Source organism: Falco peregrinus, chromosome 7 (genome assembly GCF_023634155.1).
Source record: "Falco peregrinus isolate bFalPer1 chromosome 7, bFalPer1.pri, whole genome shotgun sequence".
Classification (NCBI taxonomy): Eukaryota; Metazoa; Chordata; class Aves; order Falconiformes; family Falconidae; genus Falco; species Falco peregrinus.
In genome coordinates this window covers 7,322,441-7,344,607 of record NC_073727.1, presented here as the reverse complement: position 1 = coordinate 7,344,607, position 22,167 = coordinate 7,322,441, and the positions used below count along the sequence as shown (strand labels likewise).

General features: G+C 35.7%; 1 protein-coding gene across 1 annotated transcript in view; it reads left to right on the top strand.

The window, feature by feature from the left end:
- The window catches only part of FMN2 (formin 2), a 163,709-nt gene that overhangs the window by 86,715 nt on the left and 54,827 nt on the right, over nt 1-22,167 (top strand). Inside the window, exons 9-14 of the mRNA XM_055811133.1 lie at nt 5,217-5,278; nt 12,864-12,955; nt 13,101-13,230; nt 14,181-14,327; nt 16,168-16,227; nt 16,410-16,530. Of these exons, the coding sequence (XP_055667108.1) occupies nt 5,217-5,278; nt 12,864-12,955; nt 13,101-13,230; nt 14,181-14,327; nt 16,168-16,227; nt 16,410-16,530 (612 nt within the window). The remainder of the gene's footprint in view (nt 1-5,216; nt 5,279-12,863; nt 12,956-13,100; nt 13,231-14,180; nt 14,328-16,167; nt 16,228-16,409; nt 16,531-22,167) is intronic.

Below are 22,167 nucleotides of genomic sequence, written 5' to 3'. Positions count from 1 at the left end.
TGATCCTGTAATTGTGCAGGTTAGTTGCAGATGGGCAGAACAGCTGTGAAACCCCCAGATCTGTGGCCCACACAGAACTGTGCGATACCATGATTTATCTGCTGTAGAAGTAGGAGGTCTTCCATTCAGGGAAGAAGAATCAGTCTGCCTTGGTAATTTGCTGAAGTGACTGTCTGTTGCTGCCATTTGACAGTGGAGATGTGAAGTCTTGCAGAGACTCTTGGTGCTCTTTTGAAGAAAGAGAGCAGATGTGAAAGTAAAGATGCAAATAAGTGCAGGAGGAAAAAGGGAATGACCTCTTGGAGTGATACTGCTTGGTTTTTGGAGAGTCATGGAGAAATCAGTTGTGGTCAGGTCAGTGTGAAGAACTGGGGTTTGCTCATTTACCTCCCTGAAGCATGGATCTGAGCACAGCAGGATTGGTTCAGAATTCTTTTTGCAAATGTTAGGTGGTTTTGCTTCAGTTACTGCTTCTTTTGGAGGAGTTAAACTGTAATCTGTTACCAATCCAGTAGGATTTGGAAATTGCTGTCAGTTTTTGGAGAGACAGCAGTGCTGCTAGGAGGGCTTGAGAAGAGGACACTCGCTTTTAGAGTCCAGAGACAGAAAAGCGTAGGAAGCATACTTGGAAAAGCAAGAGAAATGGACTGTGATTTGAAACCTGTCCTGGGAAAAGGGAAGACATAAGGCCAAGATTTGGACTGAATACCAGTCTTCTGATAGTCATCTATACGTGAGAACTGTGCTAATGAGACTTTTATGACATAAAAGACCGATCCACAGGATCGGTTTGATAATTCTTTTTCTTCTTCCTGAAATTCTACTCCGTGGAAAATTTTGAATTTTGGCCTTTTTATTTTAAAAGAAAATTCCTGAGTTTTGCACTTACAAACAGAACAGAGTTTCCAAGCACTGGGCAGCTGTAGGACTTTGTGTTTTCTGTAACAGTTTATGTGAGTGATACTCTTGGTGGATGTAGATTCACAGCTTCACGCGAGTGTAGGTTTGTTGTGTCTATACTGCCTATCAAATTTTAGTGGTAGATGGTATTTCAAATGCTTCCAGATATGTGAATAATCAACAGTAATGCTTACAATAATAATAATTAAAAAAAAAAACCAACAAGAAAACAAACCACACACATTTCCTTTTATAGTCTTCATGAGAATACACTGTGCATCCTCCAGCTTCCAGCTGGTGTGTTCTCATGCCTTTCTTCTTCAGGATTGTATTTGCTTGGCAAAAAAATTTGCTCCCATTGGTGGCCCGGTTGCATACTGTGCTTCCCTGGAAACATGTGGGTGGTGATTATTCATTGTGTTGATTTGATGTGGATTTTGTGTTGTTTATTTTTTAAATGATGTCTGTTCAAAATCAGCTTCTATGTATATGGGAGAAGGTCCATCTGTTCTCAGAGTTCAAGTACGCCTTTGAATGTAGCTGTGTGCTTTACACTAATCTTGCTTTTTTTTTAGCAGCAATATTCTCCTTCTCTCAGGTGAAGTGTCTTCTAAGGTGCCTAGGCAGACTTGCAAATTAATTGCTATTACTAAGAACAGTAAGTCTTTGTCTTTTTGCGTATATTTTATTGTCCTTTCAGTTTGAAACTAGTATCTAAATTGGGTTTGTTATTTTAAGTCTGCATAATTTATTTTTTGACTCAATTTATATTATAAAATGCATAATGGTATGGATACTCCTCTTCCATTCTGCTAAAACTTCTATATTCTGCAGCTGCATAAGACAATCCCAGTGATACTCGTTGGAAAACAATTAGAGTATCAGGAAAGTTTAAGACAGATGAGAGATTCCTGAAGCCTTTATTTTGGCTCCAAATGCTTTGAAATCTCTTTCTCCTCCTCTGTCCTTGATAGTGTCAAGCAACACTTTGCAATTGTTCTTCAACCTCTCTCTTTACTGGGTGGATTTTCTGTAATCATCTGTTGACCAGTGCTTGCATTGGAAAACAAAAACCAAAGAAAAGTCGTTGTGTTGCAGTTCCTTTTATTTTCAGTTGTGCATAATTTTGTGTGTATCTGGACGTACTTGGTTCAAATTTGATTTGATCACATCTGTATATGTGTGTATATATACACAATTATATACATGTACATTGAGTAATTTTAAAGTATTGGGGCTTTAAACTGGTGCTGGCTTGCTGGTTTTATTTGTGACAACAGGAATGTAGGAAAACAGTAGAACTATGAAAACTTTGAGGTAAGAACTAAATGCCTAAGTCTGATGTGATTAAAACAAAGTTGTTTCTATTAGAGTAAAAGCCTTCAGATATTCTTCGCTGCTGTTTTATGAGTGTATCAGAAAGGCTGGATGATACATTGGCTATTAAAGGTCCCTTCATAGTAGTCAAGACCAGGAAACAGCAATGTCAACTGTGAAACAAAAAAAAATCACTTTCTAAAATAGTGACATGGGTAGAAATATGCAGTGTCTGCAAGACTGTTATAAACCCTTCTCCAGATGTTTGCATCGAAGTATAATGGAATTGTAGCATTAAGTCAGGATATTTTCATAGAGCATATTAGTTTTTCTATATTTTGCATTGTTATTTTGCCACTGCTTATGGAATCCTTCAGTTAGATATTTGTGTAGTCATGCTGATTGTTGAGAGGGGGCATGTTTAGCTAGTAAGGTTGGCTGCAGAAGGAAACATCATTGTTTTTATTGGGTCAAATTGTCTAGATAATGGAATTAAATATGCAACAGTTAAGACTTATTTTGCCAACTATCATTTTCTGCATGACAGTGCTGCAGTACCACCAAGGAACAGCTCATCTCCTGATTCCTCAGAGTAGGGGGAGCAAACCTATGGTGAACACTGAAAAATCCCAGCAGGATGCTAGGGCGCTATTTATGAAGACATATGTCTTCAGATGAAATATATAGAAATCTATTTGTCTTGGGAGGAGGGGTATTTGAAACATATATACTAATTTCTCCAAGTTCTTGTCTCGGAGTGATTTGTTTTAAGCAGCTCCCTGAAGTATGTACACTCTTCTGCATACCTGTTTTGTTGAAAGTACACAGACCTGGCACCATCGTGTTTGCCAGGCGTTCTCTTATCTCCCGCAAGCATTCAAACAAAAGTGTTCTATTGCTCCCTGAGTAATCCGTGGGTGATCTTAACATTGAGCAAAAGTCAGCGCAGGAACTTATGTTATATTTCTTAATGCAGGGGCAGACAGTCTCTGGAAGGAAGGGGAGGGGTTGGAGCGGGGAGAAGTCAGCCACAACTCAAAATAAATAGTTGGAGGGTTGGGAATGTGTTCATATATGAAACCATTGCGTAAGTGTAAGAATGCTGAAACATAGTGATAAGACAAATGGAGTTTCATAATATATCCTGGTTTTAATAAAGCTGTTTGTATATAGGCTTTGACATACGTGTTTTCTTGAAATAAAACTGCCAAACCAATATAGATCCGCTTTCTATTTGCATGTTAATTTGAGTTTCCAGTTCTACAAGGCAGATCTGGCATGTTTTTAAGCATGCAGATAGTCCTATTGAGCAACAGGGATTATTAAATACAACATATGTTACAGTACCTTGTTGAGGGGGCATCTTTAAGTCTCTGTTGCAACAATTATTATACTTGGGGCAGGGGGAGGAGTTTTAAAATATCCCAAATAATTAGTAGCAGATTTTTTGCATGTGCCCTTTCCCCCAAAACAAAACAAAAACCATGTTGCTTCCTAAACTGTTAACTTTGATATTGCCATTATCTTTAAGATTCTCTTGATTTCTGGTAAAGGGAAAAATGGAAAAAATCCCTATTTTTTAATATTACTTCCAAAACCTAAAAAAAATTCCTAATTATTTTTTGTTTCAGTCCTAAAAGTCAGCTTTGTGCCGCGCCTAGAGATACGGTGTAGCCTGCTTAGTTTAATCAAGATGAACACTTCTTTGTTTATAATTTTCTTATACTGTAACTGAAACTATGTCTCGGGCATGGAAAGGGGAAACATGATGAGTCCCAGACTCAGAGTGGTATCTCTAAATGCTTTAGAGCAATCGGAAACCCATGGGCTTGAATTATACTGTCTGTAGTCTTTCGGTGTATACACAGGATGTCTCTGTGACAGTTAAGGACATGGATTTATAGGACATAAAGTGACCTAGTGCTGGGTTTCTATCACTGATCAATGTTGCACTTTATAGATTAATCTTGCCTAGGGATTTATTCCACCTATTGTACCAGTGTACATGCAGAGCCCATTTTAAAAAAGGGTACAAATCAATGAAGTGCAAAATAGGATACAGACCAGTATGGTGCAATTAAAAATGATTCATTACCATCAGATATGTTCTAATGCAACGTTCTGCATTTCTGTAAAGATTTGAAAACTGGGTGAGGAATGTTGGATTTATCTGCCTTTTAAATGAATGCTCAGTGTACTTGCAAAAAATATGTAAGAGGAAGACTGAAAAGTATTATCTTTAAAATAATTTGTTGTATTAGCTGAGAACAATTCTTCACTAATTTTCACAAATATTTCCTATGCCTCATGAGGTGTTCCTAATAGAAGAGGGGAGTCAGGGTTGTGTTCCTAAAAGTGTGCCACTTTTTTTTTTTTTTGTCCAGGTTAGGTAGGTGGAAATCACTGTCTCGTCACTGTCTCTGTGCTGTTGAACTGGCTTTTTGATGCTGAAAAAATACAGTATGTGTGTGGCACTAGAATTGGTTGGGAACAGGAAAGGCATATTTTGTATCTGTACTAAACGTGTCGGCTTAGTGCATAGAAGACTTGACCCTTGTCAGGTGTTTTGAAGTTAACTAGCTGACTTATGGATTAATCAGTTTAACACTGAAGCCAACCAGTGACAGGAATGAGCTTTGTGTTGTGAGTGTGTGTGTGTGGCCGTGGTGCAGATTTACAAATTTTTATAATGCTTTCAGTTGGACCATGAAAGTCTGATGTAAAGCTTATCTCTGATCTCTGGCTACGGCCATACTCGTGGGATCCTGTTTGTGTGTTTGGGGGGAGGGAGGTGAATTCTTTAACGCTTGACACCTGGCTCTACCAGGTTTCTAGCCCATAGTCTTAGGAACAGCACTATTCAAGGCATTAATAAAGCTAAACCCCTTAAGCTGTATGACCAGTAGGTCATAAAAACGATTGCTGGGTATTGGGCTCAGTCTTTATTTTGCAGCTGGATTATCATCCTGACAACTAATTATTTTGTCTTTTTTTTATAGCTGTTGTGAACTTGGACAACACTGTGGTTGACCTAGAGACCCTTCAAGCCCTATATGAGAATGTGAGTACTCAGAGAAAGTCCATATAATGTAGGAATACTGAGGCCCGTGTGAAGATATTTTTGTTTTGCATCAGCAATGTTCAGAAAGCTTGTAGAACATGTCCTATTTTGAAGTGACTTTATTTTCCCCAAAGCAACCAAAATACTAAGCATTTAATATGTATTAACTGCCGTTGTGTGTTTTATATAGTGCATATATTTTTATGTTACGCAATCAACTTCTAAATTACTAAACAGAAATTGGTTTTACTCCTTTCTTTTTGTCTTGGGTGGGGCAGTCTTTGATCAATAGATACCAGACCTCGCACTCCAGGTCTTCGGCTTTGTTTTGCAATTTCATTAATACGACAATGCTGTTAAATTAAAAAGAAATATGTTTTAGAAACAGTTATCATTCCATTTGTGGAACTGTAGCTTTTCATTATTATTATTTCGGGATTTCTTCAAAATTAATTTTAACTCTTCGAAAGGAAAAAGATTACTCTAAGTCAAAGTAATAAAAAGCAGTATAAACTGCCGGAGGCTTCAGAAATATCTGGTACTAATCATCAGAGAGTGTTTGACCACTAGGTATACAAAATCAGGGATTCAGAATATACTTAGGCACAGTCTAAAGCTTTACAAAGCCAGTCACATGCAAAATTCAAAAAAGTAGATCTCAGAAGCATGTTTCTGCCTTCAGCTGCAGCCAGTGAGTGTTACCCTTTCTCTGAGCACGTTGCCTGAATGCATGAAGGTCTGGCTGGGCACCTCTGGAACGAGCAAAGAGACTTTCTGTTGACCCTCCAAAGAACCTGAAAACATGAAACAAAACTGTGCGCCACAGAATGGCATTGAAGGCCAACCTATGCTTTTGTATTGGATTTTATTTCCCTGATAAAGTTTTGAAAATATATTAATTACTTTTACACCTTTCAGATTTTTGGGTTTTAGACTCTAGTTTTTTACAGCCTACATTGCAATTATTTGTTGATGTATGAAATTTCTCATAAATAATCCACTTTGGTGTCTGAAGAGAGAAATAGTGAACTCTCATCTGCTTTATAGAAAATCCAAAAAGCTAAACAAAACTAAAACCAGAAATCTGACAAGAACTAGGGAGCAATTCTACTCATACCTTATCCCTGAAGAATTAACTTGCTCAACACTGCTTAGGAAGGTAATGGTCAAATGGGAAACCTATTCTAACTACCCCCAAATCTTTAAAGACTTCTTGCCCTTATAGCGTAGCTTTTCTTGTTTGGCCTGTATTATTTTCATTTTACATTATTTTAAAACTGCTTATTTACACAGCACAGCTATATCCCATTCCATACATTCCTTAGCATGTAAAAAAATTAATTTTATATATTACACATGAGTGATTTTGAGAGACTGTGTGGTGAGAAGTACAGAATAGATATTGCCCTCATGATCAGTTTTGCATCCTTTCCTCTTTTATATTGCATAAGACATTTTTTATTTTGGTTATAAAAAATAGTCCTCCCATGTGGCTAATGTACTAATAGGATATTTTTCAAATGTTTTTTTAATGTCATCTCCAATATGCTTCAGAGTTCCAGTATAATAGATTACCTGTAAATTTGCAGTTTGTTGAAGTAACCAAATGCCATTGTGTTCCTTTTGTCATTACCTTCACTAATTACAGGAAATGCTAGGAAATATTGTCCTGATTAAGGAAAATATCATATGTTAATCTTAGGCAAGACTCAAAAAGTTGGAATGACTACAATATATTTCTTTGCTTTGAATAGAAGATACATCAGCCCGATTTTATCACTATAATTTCTTGGGTACAAGACAGAAAGAAAACCAACAAGCTCCCAGCAAACAAACAACCAAACAACAAAATAAAAACCCCAGTTTATTTGGATGGTATCATAAGGGGGCCTGAATTTTAATTCTGGATCTTCTGTTTGATAGAGCTGTATCTTGAAAGATGCATTTTTTAAAATTGAATTTTACTTTCTGTTTTTACTTTCAGTCTTTGGTCAAAATATTTCCTTCCCTTGACAGCTTGACTAATTATAACAATATTGTTCAATAAAAAAGTGTAAGCAGTGGGTGGTACCAGAAAGCCTGGCACGTTTGACTCCTCCCTTATTTCTCAGCCTCATCCTGTGTTGTAATTGGGGATAATTTTGCCTCATGTGGCTACTTTGTAGCCATTAAATTTTATTTCTCAGGGTTTGTTTATGTATTGGATTGGGATTATTTTTTTTTCTGGATATTTAAATACCGCTGCACTAGTTCTCGGCCTTTCTATTTGATCTGTATGGAACATATGGTAGCATTTGGTTTACAATCTTCCCTCAGAATGTAATCACTTTTTCTGATTGCATATGTCTGGCATGGTGCTTTCCCTTCTTAAATGTGAATGAAATTTGGGCAGTCTCCAAACCTAAACACACCCTAATTTCAAAAGCCACAGTCCCGAGGGCTCAATTCCTGTTTACTGAGGAATTAAAGTCTTGTTAAACCACAAAGTTACTGTATACATCTTAGTGAGTTTTTATAAACAAAGAAACCCACACCCCATCAAAGACCCAAGCCCTCGATAATTTACCAGTATTAAGAGGTATTGCATCAAGTGAGGACTTTGTTACTGCAGCTTTGTGTAGTGCAGTCACGTAGCTCTTATGCATGATTGTGTAGTTTGCTTTATAAAATGTTGTTTAAATATGTATTGATAATCAACTATGTTTTAAGATCTAGACAATTTTAATAAGAGGGTCTTAATAGATGAAACTAGGTGTGGAATGCTTACTTTAATTGTGCTTTTACAAACTCTAATAGCAATGCCTTCAGGTGGCAGCTGTAATTAGAGAGGGAGAAGGTAGATAAAATTCAGTGGAGTTGACAATTTGCTCTATGTGGTTAGGCCATATTGGTTGTGATGAGAAAGTTACTTATTTGCAAATAAGTGAATGTTTACTTTGAAAACAGCATCCTAGCAGCTGAGATTGTAACTAAAGTATCACAAACAAGATAAGCCTTTTCCTGCTTCTGTCTTTACTATATTGTGAAAATAACTATTTAAAAAATGGATCAAAAATTGTATCAAAGGATTATCTTTGATCTGTGCATTTGCCCTTTTCAAATCTTGTTACATCACAAAATGAAATGTATATACTTTCTTAATTTGACTACTGGTAAATTGACTACCCTGTCTCTATCTTTTAAAGACTTGGGTCAATGCTTTCAAAAACCTCAAAATTCCATTTGCAAGTGAAAGGCACCCAGAAGTCTGAAGTGCATGCCTCTGCCCTGCCACTGAAATACAAACATTCTCCTCAATTATTCCTCGTGGGGGTATTTTTGTTTGGCTGTTGTTTGTTTTGTTTTGTTTTGTTTTAAAAAAGGCATTTACAATGCAATGTCTTAATATGTTTTCTGCAAAGACTATAGATTGTACCTGACTTCTGACACATGACCCAGCTTCAAAGGGTTATGATAATTGTTATTAACCTGTGTATCTCTGTATATCCTTGTTGTTGCAGTTATTTTTGGCAACATTCTTTAGACAAGTCAGTTGATGTTTTTGAAGGATGTAACATTGACTTTGAAAATCAAATTGACAAAAAAAAAAAAATAATTCCACATCAAAATTAAAAAAATGTACATGTATTTCAACTGATCTAAACTCAGAGCTAAGGTTCTGTTGCAAGGGAAAAAAAACTAACCAGGAAATCTAAGATTTATGTTGTGAAATGGAAAAAATAGATCTTATGAACTTTGATAAGACAAAATATAGAGTAAGTTTATACTCTGACAAAAGTAGGAAAGAGTTAAAGTAAAGCAGTATATTTTTTTGCAGTAATTTCTATCAGATTAATGCTGTTTGATTTTTAGATATAGTTAATATAAAATTCTGGTATGTTATGCTATTTTGTTCCATTTAGGATTCTATATAATAGCTAAAATTCAAGGAAATAAATGTCAGTGACATTCAAAGAGGTACTAATGCCATCAGATTAATGACTTTTCTGAGAATTATCTATTGAATGTGTTCTTCCTTGACACAAAGGCTGAGGGCAATATAAAAGTTTGTGTGGGTTTTTTTTTATTATTATTTTTTTAATTATCTGTCTGCAAGTTAGAGAATAGATATATATTAACCGTAAAGTTAACTAGTAACAATTCTGAGAAATATTTTAAAATAATACCTGTGCAGAAAGCGTGCCAGCCTTATTCCTTGTGTATCGTAATTTAAAATACACATAAATCAGAATTCTGGATACCAGAGCCAAAACTAGTTGCTTGAAACTTGGGTTTGATTCTGAACTTGCACCACATACTCGGACCTCTTAATTTGGGTGAAGAGTGAACCATATTTCCTGAGTTTTGCTCAGGCCCACCCATGAGTGGATCGTGCTTAGCCTTTGTATCTTTGCCAGTTGTTATTTCTTTGCATACACAATCTGAGAATAATGGCTTAAATAAGGAATAGTGAGTCTGCCTAATAGTGAGCCTGTGGGATTTGGTGGAGAAACATTAACAGCTTGAATATGGGCGTATATAATACAGTGCTGTGATAAGCCCTCTAATACTTCACTGTGTGCATAAGGCCAGAAGAGAGAGTGCTCTCGCTATGTATTCTAAAGAATTTGCACATAACCATTTAGCTTTTCCTCTCCTTGCTAAAATATTTTCTTCTCTTTACTATGAAAAAGTTTTTAGTGGTCTCCTGTCAGTTTAATAGTAGATAATATACCTTATAGATTGGCCAGAAATAATATAACTTAATTCAAATCCTTTTAGTACAAAAACTTGTTTACTTTTACAGAAAACTCATTCTCAATTACCAAGTTGAAATTGAATACATAATTTTTTTAAGTGTAAGTTGAATAAATTAAATAGATCTTCCTACAAAGTCACATCATTTGCATAACTAGACCACCATGGGTCTGACAATGTGACTAGTGGGACAATGCCAGCTCTCTTGGCATCCTTCTGATTTCTAGAATCTGAAGATTTCAAATGTTGCCAAGAGAGTTTTTACTGATTTGAAAAGAAATTAAAGCTTTCTTTTTCTCTTAACTTTTTATTGGGTAAGCACGTTCTAGATGAAGTGAAGAAATGTTCCATCTACACCTGCTCCCTAACGCAAACTCAAAAGCAAGTCCTTCTTAACAGCATCTGCAATACTTAAGTGGAAACCTCTGCAGTTAGTTGCATCTTTCCTAGTCCTCACTCTGTGTCCTGATTAATCTTCTAAGATTAAAAATTGATACATTTTTGATATTAGTAGCTTGAAAATTTCCTCCCTCTCAGAATAGAACTATACAAACAAGATGTGCTGTTATAATTTCTTGTGTATGCCCTATGCTTGCCTTGACAGAAATGTAGAAAAGTAGGATGAATTCCCAAGGTGTTTTGGTTTTGTTTCTTTTTTTTCCTTATACAGAAGTGATACTGGGGTAGGGAATTTAGGAAACTAGGTGTTATGGATGGGCCACTGCCATTATGCTAAAATTAAAACCTGGTAAATTAGTGTCAGCCTACCCCTTGTTATCTGAGAAAGACACAATACAGTGTTCATAGATCAAGGAAGGACCAGGAAAGTCAAGGGGAGTGATTAGTCTCCTCTTCTCAGCATCGGTGAGACCACATCCAGGGTGCTGTGTCCAATCCAGTGCAAGAAACATGAATGTATTGGAGCGATCTAGCAAAGGGCCACGACAATGATTAAAGGCCTGGAGAATATATCATATAAGGACAGGCTGAGAGAACTGGGATTGTTCAGCCTGGAGAAAAGAAAGCTCAGGGTACTCTTATCAGCATGTAGAAATACTTGATTGGGGAGGGGGAGTAAAGAACACACAGGTAGACTCAGTGATGCCCAGCATCAAGACAAGAGGTAGAGGGCCTCCTGAAAGTGATATACTGGAAATTCCATTTAATACTAGAAACACCATTTTTCACTGCAAGGATGTCCAACAGTAGAACAGGCTGCCTAGAGAGGTCATGAGGTCTCCATCCTTAGACATATTCAAAACCTGGCTGGACTTGATACTGAGCAACCTGCTGTTGCTGCCTCTGCTTTGTGCCAGAGAGTTTGGTTAGACGATCTCCAGAGGTCCCTTCAAACCTCAAATATTCTATTAATCTGCGATACAGGTGCTACCACCATTATAATTCCTTAGCCAAGAACAAAGTTTATTGCTGGGGGAGGGGAAATGAAGTTGTCTGCAATATTTCCTATCTGTTGGAGTATTTCATAGGTAAGATCAGGCTACTTTAGAGAAGATGGGCCTTGAAGAACATCCACAGAGGTGTTGGCTAAATACTAGCACATGTAGTATTCTAGACAGATGGCCTTGCAGTCATTTCCAGGCTTCTTGAAGTAATCAGAGAAACTCTGAAGTGCTTTTGCTCTGAGTAACTCTTCAATCTCTTCATCTTTCTGTTTCACATCAGTATTTTCTTCCTTTTCACATGAAAAGATGTTCAGCAACCTCAGAAGAGCTGTCCAAACCTGACTTTCTGATTTCAGGTTGCTGGTGGAGTCAGTATGATTTGAGATAGTTTCATGCCTCTTCTGCTGATCATGCAAACACATGCAAGAAAGAAAGCAGATGCAGCCTATCTTTTGCTTTGCCATTATTTAAGTACTCAAAATATAATTTTCCACTATTGTCTTCAAGTTCTGTGATGGAGTAAGCTAAAAAAAAAAAAAAATGAGTGTGATGTTTTCTTAAAGGAATAAAGGTAGATATATTTACTTCTTTTTTCACTCCTGCACAGATTCATGTTTTGAATCTAATTTGAAACCACCATGGATGTCAAAAGAAGGGTCAGAAGGAGAAATTTCCATTCCATTTTATTCCTTTCCATGCGGTTCAATTTTCCAGTACTGCAGTAGGAAAAAATAATTTCATTGTAGCATGGAACACAAAGAAGTGAGGCTGTTTCTTTTGATTGGAATATTGAAGAAAAGACCGCACAATGTGCCACAGGGTTCTCCAAGAAACTAGGCATTTTACATGTAATTGTTTTGGCTTATTAAGATAAAAATGAAAATCATTTTACTTCAAAGTAGCATGCAGTAGTTCTCATGTATTATGATATGTATGATAGTTCCACTATAAATCAGTTATTTTTGTTGTTCCATAGTGTTTTCCAAATGCCAATTAAAATTTAAATTGCAGTAAACAATACAAACTTATTTTCATTTAGTTTAAAATAAGATATTATTTAAGCATAGATTTAAAGATCAGATTGCATTCAAATGTAACCCAACAGATTTGGAAAGAGAAATACAACTCAAGAAGAGAGTTTTTTTGATCCAAAGACCTTATAAACAGCCAAAGAAAAGGGATTGACAATGAAGATTATTGTCTCAGTTGAACGAATAAATCTTTTGTACAGTACTAGTATCAATATTATATGCAAGATGTTCTGTTTTCCATCGGATGTATTTATACTTAAAGTCAGTCTGTGGACTAAGTAGTTCTACCATACAGATGCTAGAAGGAAAAGAAAAATCTGAGAACATGATTTGTTACAAGGGCATCTTTATCTGTGTTTTTTTGACTGGGTTTTTAATTAAACCTTTTTAATTATTTTGTTTCCTTTATTCCAGAGAGCACAGTCAGATGAATTAGAAAAAATAGAAAAGCATAGCAAGACATCCAAGGAAAAAGAAAACGCCAAGTCCTTGGATAAGCCAGAACAGTAAGAACATACTTGTGAAAGAAGTTTTGCTCACTTCAGAAAATTTTTCCTCCTATAGTAATCTATTTAGAGATGTTATAAAAGAAAATAAACCACTGTTCCTACTGACAGTGACTCCTATAATTATCTTTCATCACTTCTACAGGTTCCTCTATGAACTCTCACTAATTCCCAACTTTTCAGAACGTGTATTTTGCATCCTGTTCCAATCAACGTTTTCAGAAAGCATTTGTTCAATCCGTCGCAAACTTGAATTGTTACAGAAACTGTGTGAGGTAGGTTGTGCTGTGTGGAAAGGTAGAGCTAGATTTCTGATATTTAATCTTGTAAAGCTGTACTCATATTTCAAAAGTTTTTGCTTTGTTTACTTTAAGTACTCATTAAATCTGAAGGATAGCAGAATAGAATGTTTTATGATTGTACTTCAACATCAAAGCGAACTTTAAGATTAGCTTTTGGTACTGAACTATATAATGTTTTGGCCATCAATGTGTATCAGTCTCTGGAAAACAGTGGACATTCCTCTTTTGTTAAAGCAAAATCCTCTGTCTTCATAGTGACCATATCCCTCCTTTCCAGATGAATGCCTGTTCAGCCCACCATGTGTCTGCTTCGATTTTGGAAGTGTGAAACTAAATAATATCACTGGGATTAAAAATTAGTTAAAGGTGGCAATGTTGGCTCTAGCTAGAAAAGATTACTGGAATTTCATGGTCCCATACAAAACAAAAACATGGTTTTAAAATGCAGGTTTCATTAGTATTTTCATAACAGTATTAATTGAAATATTTTCTGTAGTTGTTTCACCATTTAACAGTTTTATTTGATTAATTGTTTTAATTGTTCCATATGGTTTTTTTATGAACTTCCTGCAGAATTCTCTCCTAAATTAAATATACCATTCATAATATCATCATCAGTTAAGGAATACCTATTTTTTTTCTCACCAGGTCATCTCTGGTAATATTGCATAGATTTCCTATTAGTTTTTTTTTTTCTAAGTACCTATTTTGGAAATAACATTCTTCATCCACAAGAGATTACATATTGAAATTATTGTACTTCTACATGTTGCAGTAGAAGGTTGTTAATTCCCTATATTTGAGCTTTTATGTAAATAGTATTTCTAATCACAGTATCAACAAATCTACTTGTCAGTAATACTATGAACTGTAAATTTTGTGGAGAGTATGAACAGAGAATTGTTTCTCTTTCTGTTTTCTAGACATTGAAAAATGGGTCAGGCGTTATGCAGGTCCTGGGTTTGGTTCTTGCCTTTGGAAATTACATGAATGGTGGAAACAGGACACGAGGACAGGCTGATGGGTTTGGACTAGATATCCTGCCAAAACTGAAAGATGTCAAGAGCAGTGTAAGTTGATTCTAGACTTCCTGTAAGCCTGAAATTATTAAATTCTCAGAAATTTACTTTGTCTCCATTTCCAATTAAGTGTGAAACTTACAAAGACTTGTCAAAGGGAATTAATTTGTTAATATACTTAGCGGTTCACACTTCAAGGATTAGATGCATTTCTGTAGAAATCCAAAGACAAACCATCTCTTTTCATTACTGTACAAACAAAGATACGTTAAATTATGTCTTAGTTCCTAATCTGATATGTATTTGACTTTTGTCGTAGTTCATAGTTTTAACTATTCAGAAGCAATACTCCGATCCTTACACTTTAATGGTGTATTACAAAAGTGTATTTACAGTTGTAAAAGGAAAGTTAACTGTGATTCAATGCTGATTCAAAATATTTGTGAAAGGAAAAAAAAAAAAAAAAAGGCTCTCCTGAAAATGACTGAATAGGCATCCTGGGCATTTGGGATAACCCAAAATTAACCTTTTATATAAATCATGATTTCAGAGTATACATTTCACATTGGAGCATGGAACCACCAGAATAAAGAGTAATCACAGAAAGTACTTATTGATTTAAGATTTGTCTGATATAGTCATCTGAGTAAAGAGAAAAATAAGTGGTCTTATTTCTCGCTTAGTGCTAAACTGGAGCTTGTGTGTTACCAGCACTTTTTTTGGCTTTGATTATTCAGCTTCAAGTTGTATTCAGTATCTGCTTATGTCTACAAAGAAACAATAATCTTTGAGTCTCTAGGGCTATGATGAAAAGACTCATCTGAATGTAGAGAATGGTAAGAGAAAGACTATAGCAATAATTCTCAAGGCTTTAAAGTGGCCCCTACATCTACCTAGTTGAGTCATTGTCAAGATCTGTTGTTCTGAAAGCATCAGAAAAGGAAGAGCTTTTTTCCCTCCTTCCTCACTCATTAATATGCCTGCTTTAGCTGCTGGGTTAGGGAATGTGAGCAGGATGTTGTTTGCCCTGGACTGGAGACCATGTCAGCCATTTGCCTTTAACAGGGTTGAGGAACTTCATTCTGGCCTGCTGGTTTCTTTGTAAGCCAAGGGAGTGGTGATGTGAATGAAGCCTTAGTACCATGTGTTTAGGGCAGCTTGCTTTAGCTGAACCTTCTGGTTGACTCTAGATACACCACCAAGTTTAGAATTTGGCTCCGTAGAACATTTAAGTACACTAAATTTGGGTTGGTGACTCAGGTCTGCAGCATGTAATTTGCTGGAAATACTATGACCATTAACCTTGCAATTGCAAGATACATCTGCAGTTTATTTACTATTGATGAATCAGAAAAGTCCTTAAGAAATAGTTTTCTGAAAACATATGAAAATGTCATTTTTTCAAAAATACTCTTCAAATCAAGGACTTTCTGCTGAAGTATCATTAAAGAATAGCAGAGGGGAAGCAATGAGAGAGTTCCCCCAAAGACCCCCAAAAGTGCCAAAATGTCATTTAGAAAAATAACTTCCTTTATTTGCTTTGGTTATAGTTATAGATTAATAAAACAATATGAATGTTGTGATACATGTTGATGCATCAACCCAGAAAGGAATTCTATTTTCATTCTTTGGAAATTTCAAAATGGAAGAGTTCAGTTTACAGTCATGTAAATTTCCAGAATCAGGAGTGGTTTTACACAAGTGTTATAACATCTATTACTTTCTTTAATTAATAAATTGTATTTCACTGTGTTGAGGGTTTTTTTGTAGTGAAGGCAACAAATCAGCAAAGTATTTTTCTGTGCTTTACACAGAATATTTCATTTACTTGAATTACCATTTTTGAATTTGTGTTTTTCAGTAACAGCAAACTTTATTCTCCTCTATACAGGACAACAGCAGAAGTCTTCTGTCTTACATTGTCTCATACTATCTGCGTAATTTTGATGAGGTAAGAATTAATTTTGCTCTTTTAAATTCAAGTTAAAAAAAGTCAACTCACTAAATTTGCTCTTCGGCTGGCCAAGATGAGGAAATGTGCACAAATATTCTTTGTGCTTTCAGTTATATATTTTAGTATATGAAGAAGTAATGAGCACTATGTAACTAATTGTTCATTTCTGGTTTTGTCAGGATGCTGGAAAAGAACAATGCATCTTTCCTCTTCCAGACCCACAAGATCTCTTCCAGGCTTCACAAATGAAGTTTGAAGACTTTCAGAAAGATCTCCGCAAAATGAAGAAAGATTTGCGAGGTACTGAACCTAGATTAAAGCTAGCTCCATGTTATCAACATGTCCCTGCTATCACTATTTGTATAATTTTGAGAAGTTTGATGATAGTATAAAAATAGTTGGGTGGTTTTGACTCCTCAATTACTGTTTTGTTTCCTTGATTTGCTTTTTTATGACCATTTAAGCAATAGTTCATAATTTTCTGTAGATAACCTGGTAGAGCTTATTAACACAAATAACATCAAACCAGTTAGGTTAAACCTTTTCTTTCAAAACCAAACAATTTTTTTTTTCAAACTAATTTCAACAGTCTTTCACTACAAAAAGAATTGCAAAGTGTTGGACCATGTCTATGACAAAAAAATGTTGAGAATCAGGCCCGAATGCTATCTAGCAGCTAATTCATATTATCTTATGGTGATAAAGAAAGTTGAAATAGCCTGACTTTACTAAAAACTAATATACAAAGGAAGAATTTCTTTCTCCTGCTTGTGGAATGAGTTCTTTAAATGAACTCAGCAAGTTTAATATAAGATGTATTTGCCAGACTTTAATAAGGAACATGTATCACATATAATACATTTCTTATCAACGTTGGGAACTAAGCACTTTAATACATTTCTTACTAACATTGGGAACTAAGCACTAATTTTAAGTTAAGCAAGAGTAGTTTGGACGAAAATATCCATGATCTTCAATATTTTTGCTAAGTCTCTGCTAGATAGGCCATTTATGTACCATTATGCTAAATCTTGGAGTGAAGGATTCAAATCAAGGAGTGATGTGATCTTTATATTTCTCTTGCCTTGCTGATTCGAACGCTGTGTGTCTAGAGACCAAGGATGGTTTGGTAAACAATTAGTCCTTGAACAACCTGAGATGGAAGGTTCTCTATCAAAACAAAAACATAACATGGTTACCAAATGATATCTGACCTTACCTTCTTGCCCCATCAACCTTTCAGTCTGAGTGTTTTAAAATTTATTTAAACATTCAGAGGTAATCTTTGAAGTTGTATCAATGTCACTTAGTGTGGTACTGAGGAGTGAACTTCAGTACCAGTTTGCTGCCCTGAACAATCTAGGAGGGCAAAAATCCCACAGTTCAGCCATGAAAATTTATCTCTATTCTTCTTGCAACTGTCAAATAATCTGAGGGCTGATCTCAAACTTGCACGTAGAGAAGAAAGATGCTTAGGTCTGACTGAAAAAAGGTACTTGAATTCAGGGCATTTTCACGAAAATCCTTGGGGGCAGATGTTATTCTTTGCAAGTTCACCAAAAATTTAGAAGAAAGGTTAAATATTTTTAGATCAAGGTTGAAATTTGCACACAGGCATATAAATCTCTTATGGAATAAATCCACACTGTGCAGTGATCAAAGCAGGGGATCTGTAAAAATGGAAATTACACGCTTCACTCTGCCATCAGACTGCAGTTGAATTCTTTCTGTGCTTCCAGTTCCACCCTTAGGCTGGAGTCTCTGTTGTCAGTCGATTCTGTAGTTAATGAAACTGATGAATAACTGCAGACACCACCACTCTTTCCCTATTCCCTTTGGTATAAACTCTTCTGGGGACAGCATCGACCCCCTTCTGCATCCTCTCCTAGACATGAAGCGACAGTTTCAATACCAGTCTGCAATCTTATTTGTGACTCCTTATCAGCCCTGAGTGATGCAAAATGCTTTGTTATCTCTTTTTTCCAAAGACAAGTGTAACTCTACATTGAAAATATTTTGTGCTAAAAAAAAATTATGACTGCAAGAGCATTCACTAAAATTTCTGGCTATTCCAATAGCTTAATTGTTGTAGTGCCTTTGGTGAGACAGATAAGCAAATTTAATGACAGTCTTTTTAAAAATTAAATACAAGTTTTAGCTGAATGGATAAAGTTGCTCCAAAGTAGTTTTCCTCTGCATTTTTTTTAAAGTATGCTACCAGATTTGCTAATGCGCATCTGGAACCTTATGAGTTACTAGAGCTAGCAAGTGCGTCATTACATGACTGAGATGTAAGAAGACTGTAAGATGCTGGGCAAATTCTGACAAAACCTTAAATATGATCCTTTCCTTTTGAAGTCAGTGAGAGTAAATGAGTATTGAGTATTCCTGGGGAAATACTGACTTTAAAGCCATAGAAGTAGATGCCTATGAATGCATTCCAGTTTTATACTGAGATGTAGACTGTAACCTTGGATCTGTTTTCATCAGTAATTAGGTGGAAGATTTCATGAGATGATTTCACCGTTTATAGGTGTGTGTGTTTACTTTGTTCTTTTATCACTGAAAATCTGGAAATTGCACAAAACATTGATGCAGGCAGCATCACCAGTTTAAGGATATTCTGCCCAGGTTAGTTTCAAATCCCCTGCAAACAAAGCACAGGGACATCACACTTAGTACAATGAAGGAAGGGTGTATTGGTTCACCCAGGAGCAAAAGCTTTTGCAGATCCTTTATTTCTGACTTTAAAAAATTCCCATGATCATTATTCAAAAGTAAATTTCAACCCAGAAGGATCTTTTCACAAAATTATGGGGCCACATAGAAAACAACAACAACCCACAAAGTAAAGTTAAATGAAAAAAAAAAAAATTAACCATAAGAATAGCAGTTCATTCTAGTAATGCTGTATTTTTCCATCTAAATACATCAGTATTTATGTACCACACAGAGGAATGTGCAGATATAAATAATTTTTCTGGTTCTGTAAAATAATTTCATTGTCATGCTCTTTCACAGTTCTGAGCTTGGGCTTATATCTGTATTAAAGGAGTAGTTATGCTGATTGCTTAAAAAGAAAACACACTCATGATATTCAAGCTTGTATGCTTTCTTCCTTTTTGATTGCGGAGGGTTTTGCCTGTTTTCATGAACTGTATGCCTTGTAGTTTGTACATGTTAGAAAAGAAAGTATCTTTTAAGATTTCAGATTAAAAGTGTAAGTCCAAAAGACCTTCAGAAAGCATGCTGTGTGTCTGTTCCAAGATTAATAAGACAGAAATTTATAATTTTTTTTATTAGAAAAAAAAAAGTCCTCTAGAATATAGTAGAAGCTACACTAACCGTGTAATATCAACCTTCCAAATTCTGCAGGGTTTTTGTTTTGTTTTTTAAAATAATATAGATCCCAGAGATAAAGTTTTTATAGATAGAAGACCAAACAACAGGTAGATCTCTTTACTAACAAACCAAGCAAGTTTGGCTCCATCTGTTGCTCCCAGATTTCACAGCTCTCCAGGATTCTCACTTTAGCCTTTTTGACTTCAGTGACATATAGTTTGTTAAGCAACTTGATCTGCTTTTGATCTCTCTTGGCTGTCAGCAACGTTCCTTGATGCAGTCATGCCAAGCAATGACTTCTGTTCCTATGTCATTCCACAGAAGAAACTTTAGCACTTGCCACATGACTTAAATCAACTCACCATGTAAAGAAAATTGGGCATCCAGGGTCACAAGAGCAGGGTGTGACTCTCACTGATTAGGACCTGTGTTGTGTATTTATTATTAGTAGTATATTTTTCTAGGCACTTCAGAATGCCAGAGCTGGGGCAGAAATATGTGGAAAACATGTATTGATTTAGTTAATGTTTTAATCCTCTCTGCTCTGACACCGTTGGCACTATTGTAGTTTAGGAAAATGTTGGATTTGTGGCCCATGAAATTTTTCAAGACGTATTCCATTTAGGAAAGAACTATAACACTAAAATGGCAGTGAGAGTTACGGTATTTATGAAACACTTAGAGCAAGTTAAAACCATTTAGAAACTTTCTTTGGCTACACGGTAACATTTTAGCCTTATAATTGTAAGTTTATTCTTGCAAATCAAAAACTAATCCATCAGTTGTCACTTATTGCAAAACTTTTGCTCAGGGTCAGCTAAAAGGGAATTAGAAATAATGTCAGGCAGAAAATAAATCTGACTAGTAGAATTTTGAAAAGATGAATAATACTGTATAATGAAGACATAAAATTGAGTTGAAGTCAGTACTTGTTTACATGTCATAATATTGTCATATTCGATATCTTTGAAAACTGATTACAAGTAATAATTATGATAATTATATATTATTTTTGTGGTGGTGCTTTTTTTTTTTTCCTACTGTGAGTGTTTGCAAGTCATTGAAAAGTCTCCACTGATAAGAAGCTAGGCTGTGTGGCCCAGTACATCTCTGATTTGGAATAAATCTGACAGAGAATGTTTATAAAGTGTTAAGCATTTGCTGAGCACTTTGTATTTTAAAAAAATATGTGCCAGGAAAAGTCCCACAGTAACTTGAAAAAATACACATTCCTTATTTTTTCTGTGCTTCTTACGGTCGCCTAGAATTAGCTATTCAGCTTGGATGTGCTGGTTGTATAGCTGGTATGTGCTCTTGAGTTTAAGACCTGCTGTGTGACTCAGAGCATTGCAAGTGCCATATTCTGCAACAGAAAAGACTTTTAAAAGTTGTATTTGGGGTGGTATCAATGCTGGACTGAGAGCTGGAGTAGTGGTAGGCGTGCTATGCTTTGACCCCTTGCCGTTTCTTTCCCACACAGTGATCTCTATTTAGCTTGTGACAAATCATTCCTCTTGCCTCAGGAATGGTCACCCCCGCACCTAGGAAGAGGCCCCAACCCTCAGAGTGCAGCCAAGCTGTAGTTTGAGATGGATTTTTTTCACTTTGTGGCCAACTCTATGTCTGGGGCACATGGATTGCTTTGCAAAATAAGTTTACATCCACTGTTAGTTCTTTCATAGGTAATATTAACATTAGGAGGCAAAAATGCAAAAAGTGCACCATTCTATTTGCACGTCATCCCCTCTCACACATACCTCATATCTTTTCATATTCACAAGACGTTCTGTTTCCATCACAGTTCTGATTATGGGGCTAAGACTTTGGCAACATTTCAGTGCCACTTCGTGATCAAGAACAGAAGCAATATTAATTTCAACCTCAATTAACAAAGTCAGGCAACCTAAAGCCATTTCGGGACCCACTACAGATAACAGAAAAGGAAGGGATTGCTCTCCTAAAATCGAGTGCTAAGGAAAAGGTCTTGAGTCTAGTCTGGTGATCTATATTTTAAACAGATAAAGTTTGATGAAATTAAATCGGGTTTTTCAAAAACCTATTTTTTTTTTTAAAAATGTGCTTCTACACTGGTATTCCAAGTTGTTTCAAGAGATGACAGGGAGCTGGAGAACAGAGAAATGAAATGGAGAAAAAATTGTATTCTGGAAAAGTTTGGATTCATTGCCTCATCAAAAACTTTCTGTCTTAAGACATCTTGAAGTGTTTGTGTTTCTGTTATTCTCTATCAATAGTTTTGATATAAATGGGAATGAAGATTTTTCAGAATAAAGGAATGGATCTTTCCTTATACAATCTAGAGATGCATATCCTAATGAAAAGATGCCTTCAGTCTTTTATGACAAAATGCCAAATCTCTCAAGGTAATTATTAACCAAATAATATAGCGACATTAGTCAGTTTGGTCAATGCTACAGTTATCCATCAAGTTTACCTTTACAGAAACAGCTATTGTTTTAACCAAATTAAATCTTTAATTTTGCCTACTCACTGACAGCTGTGCATCCACCAACTCTAGCTGTTTGTTCAGGTATCACTGAAAGGGTTAATTGCTGCAGCTATGCAGCATGCAGACTC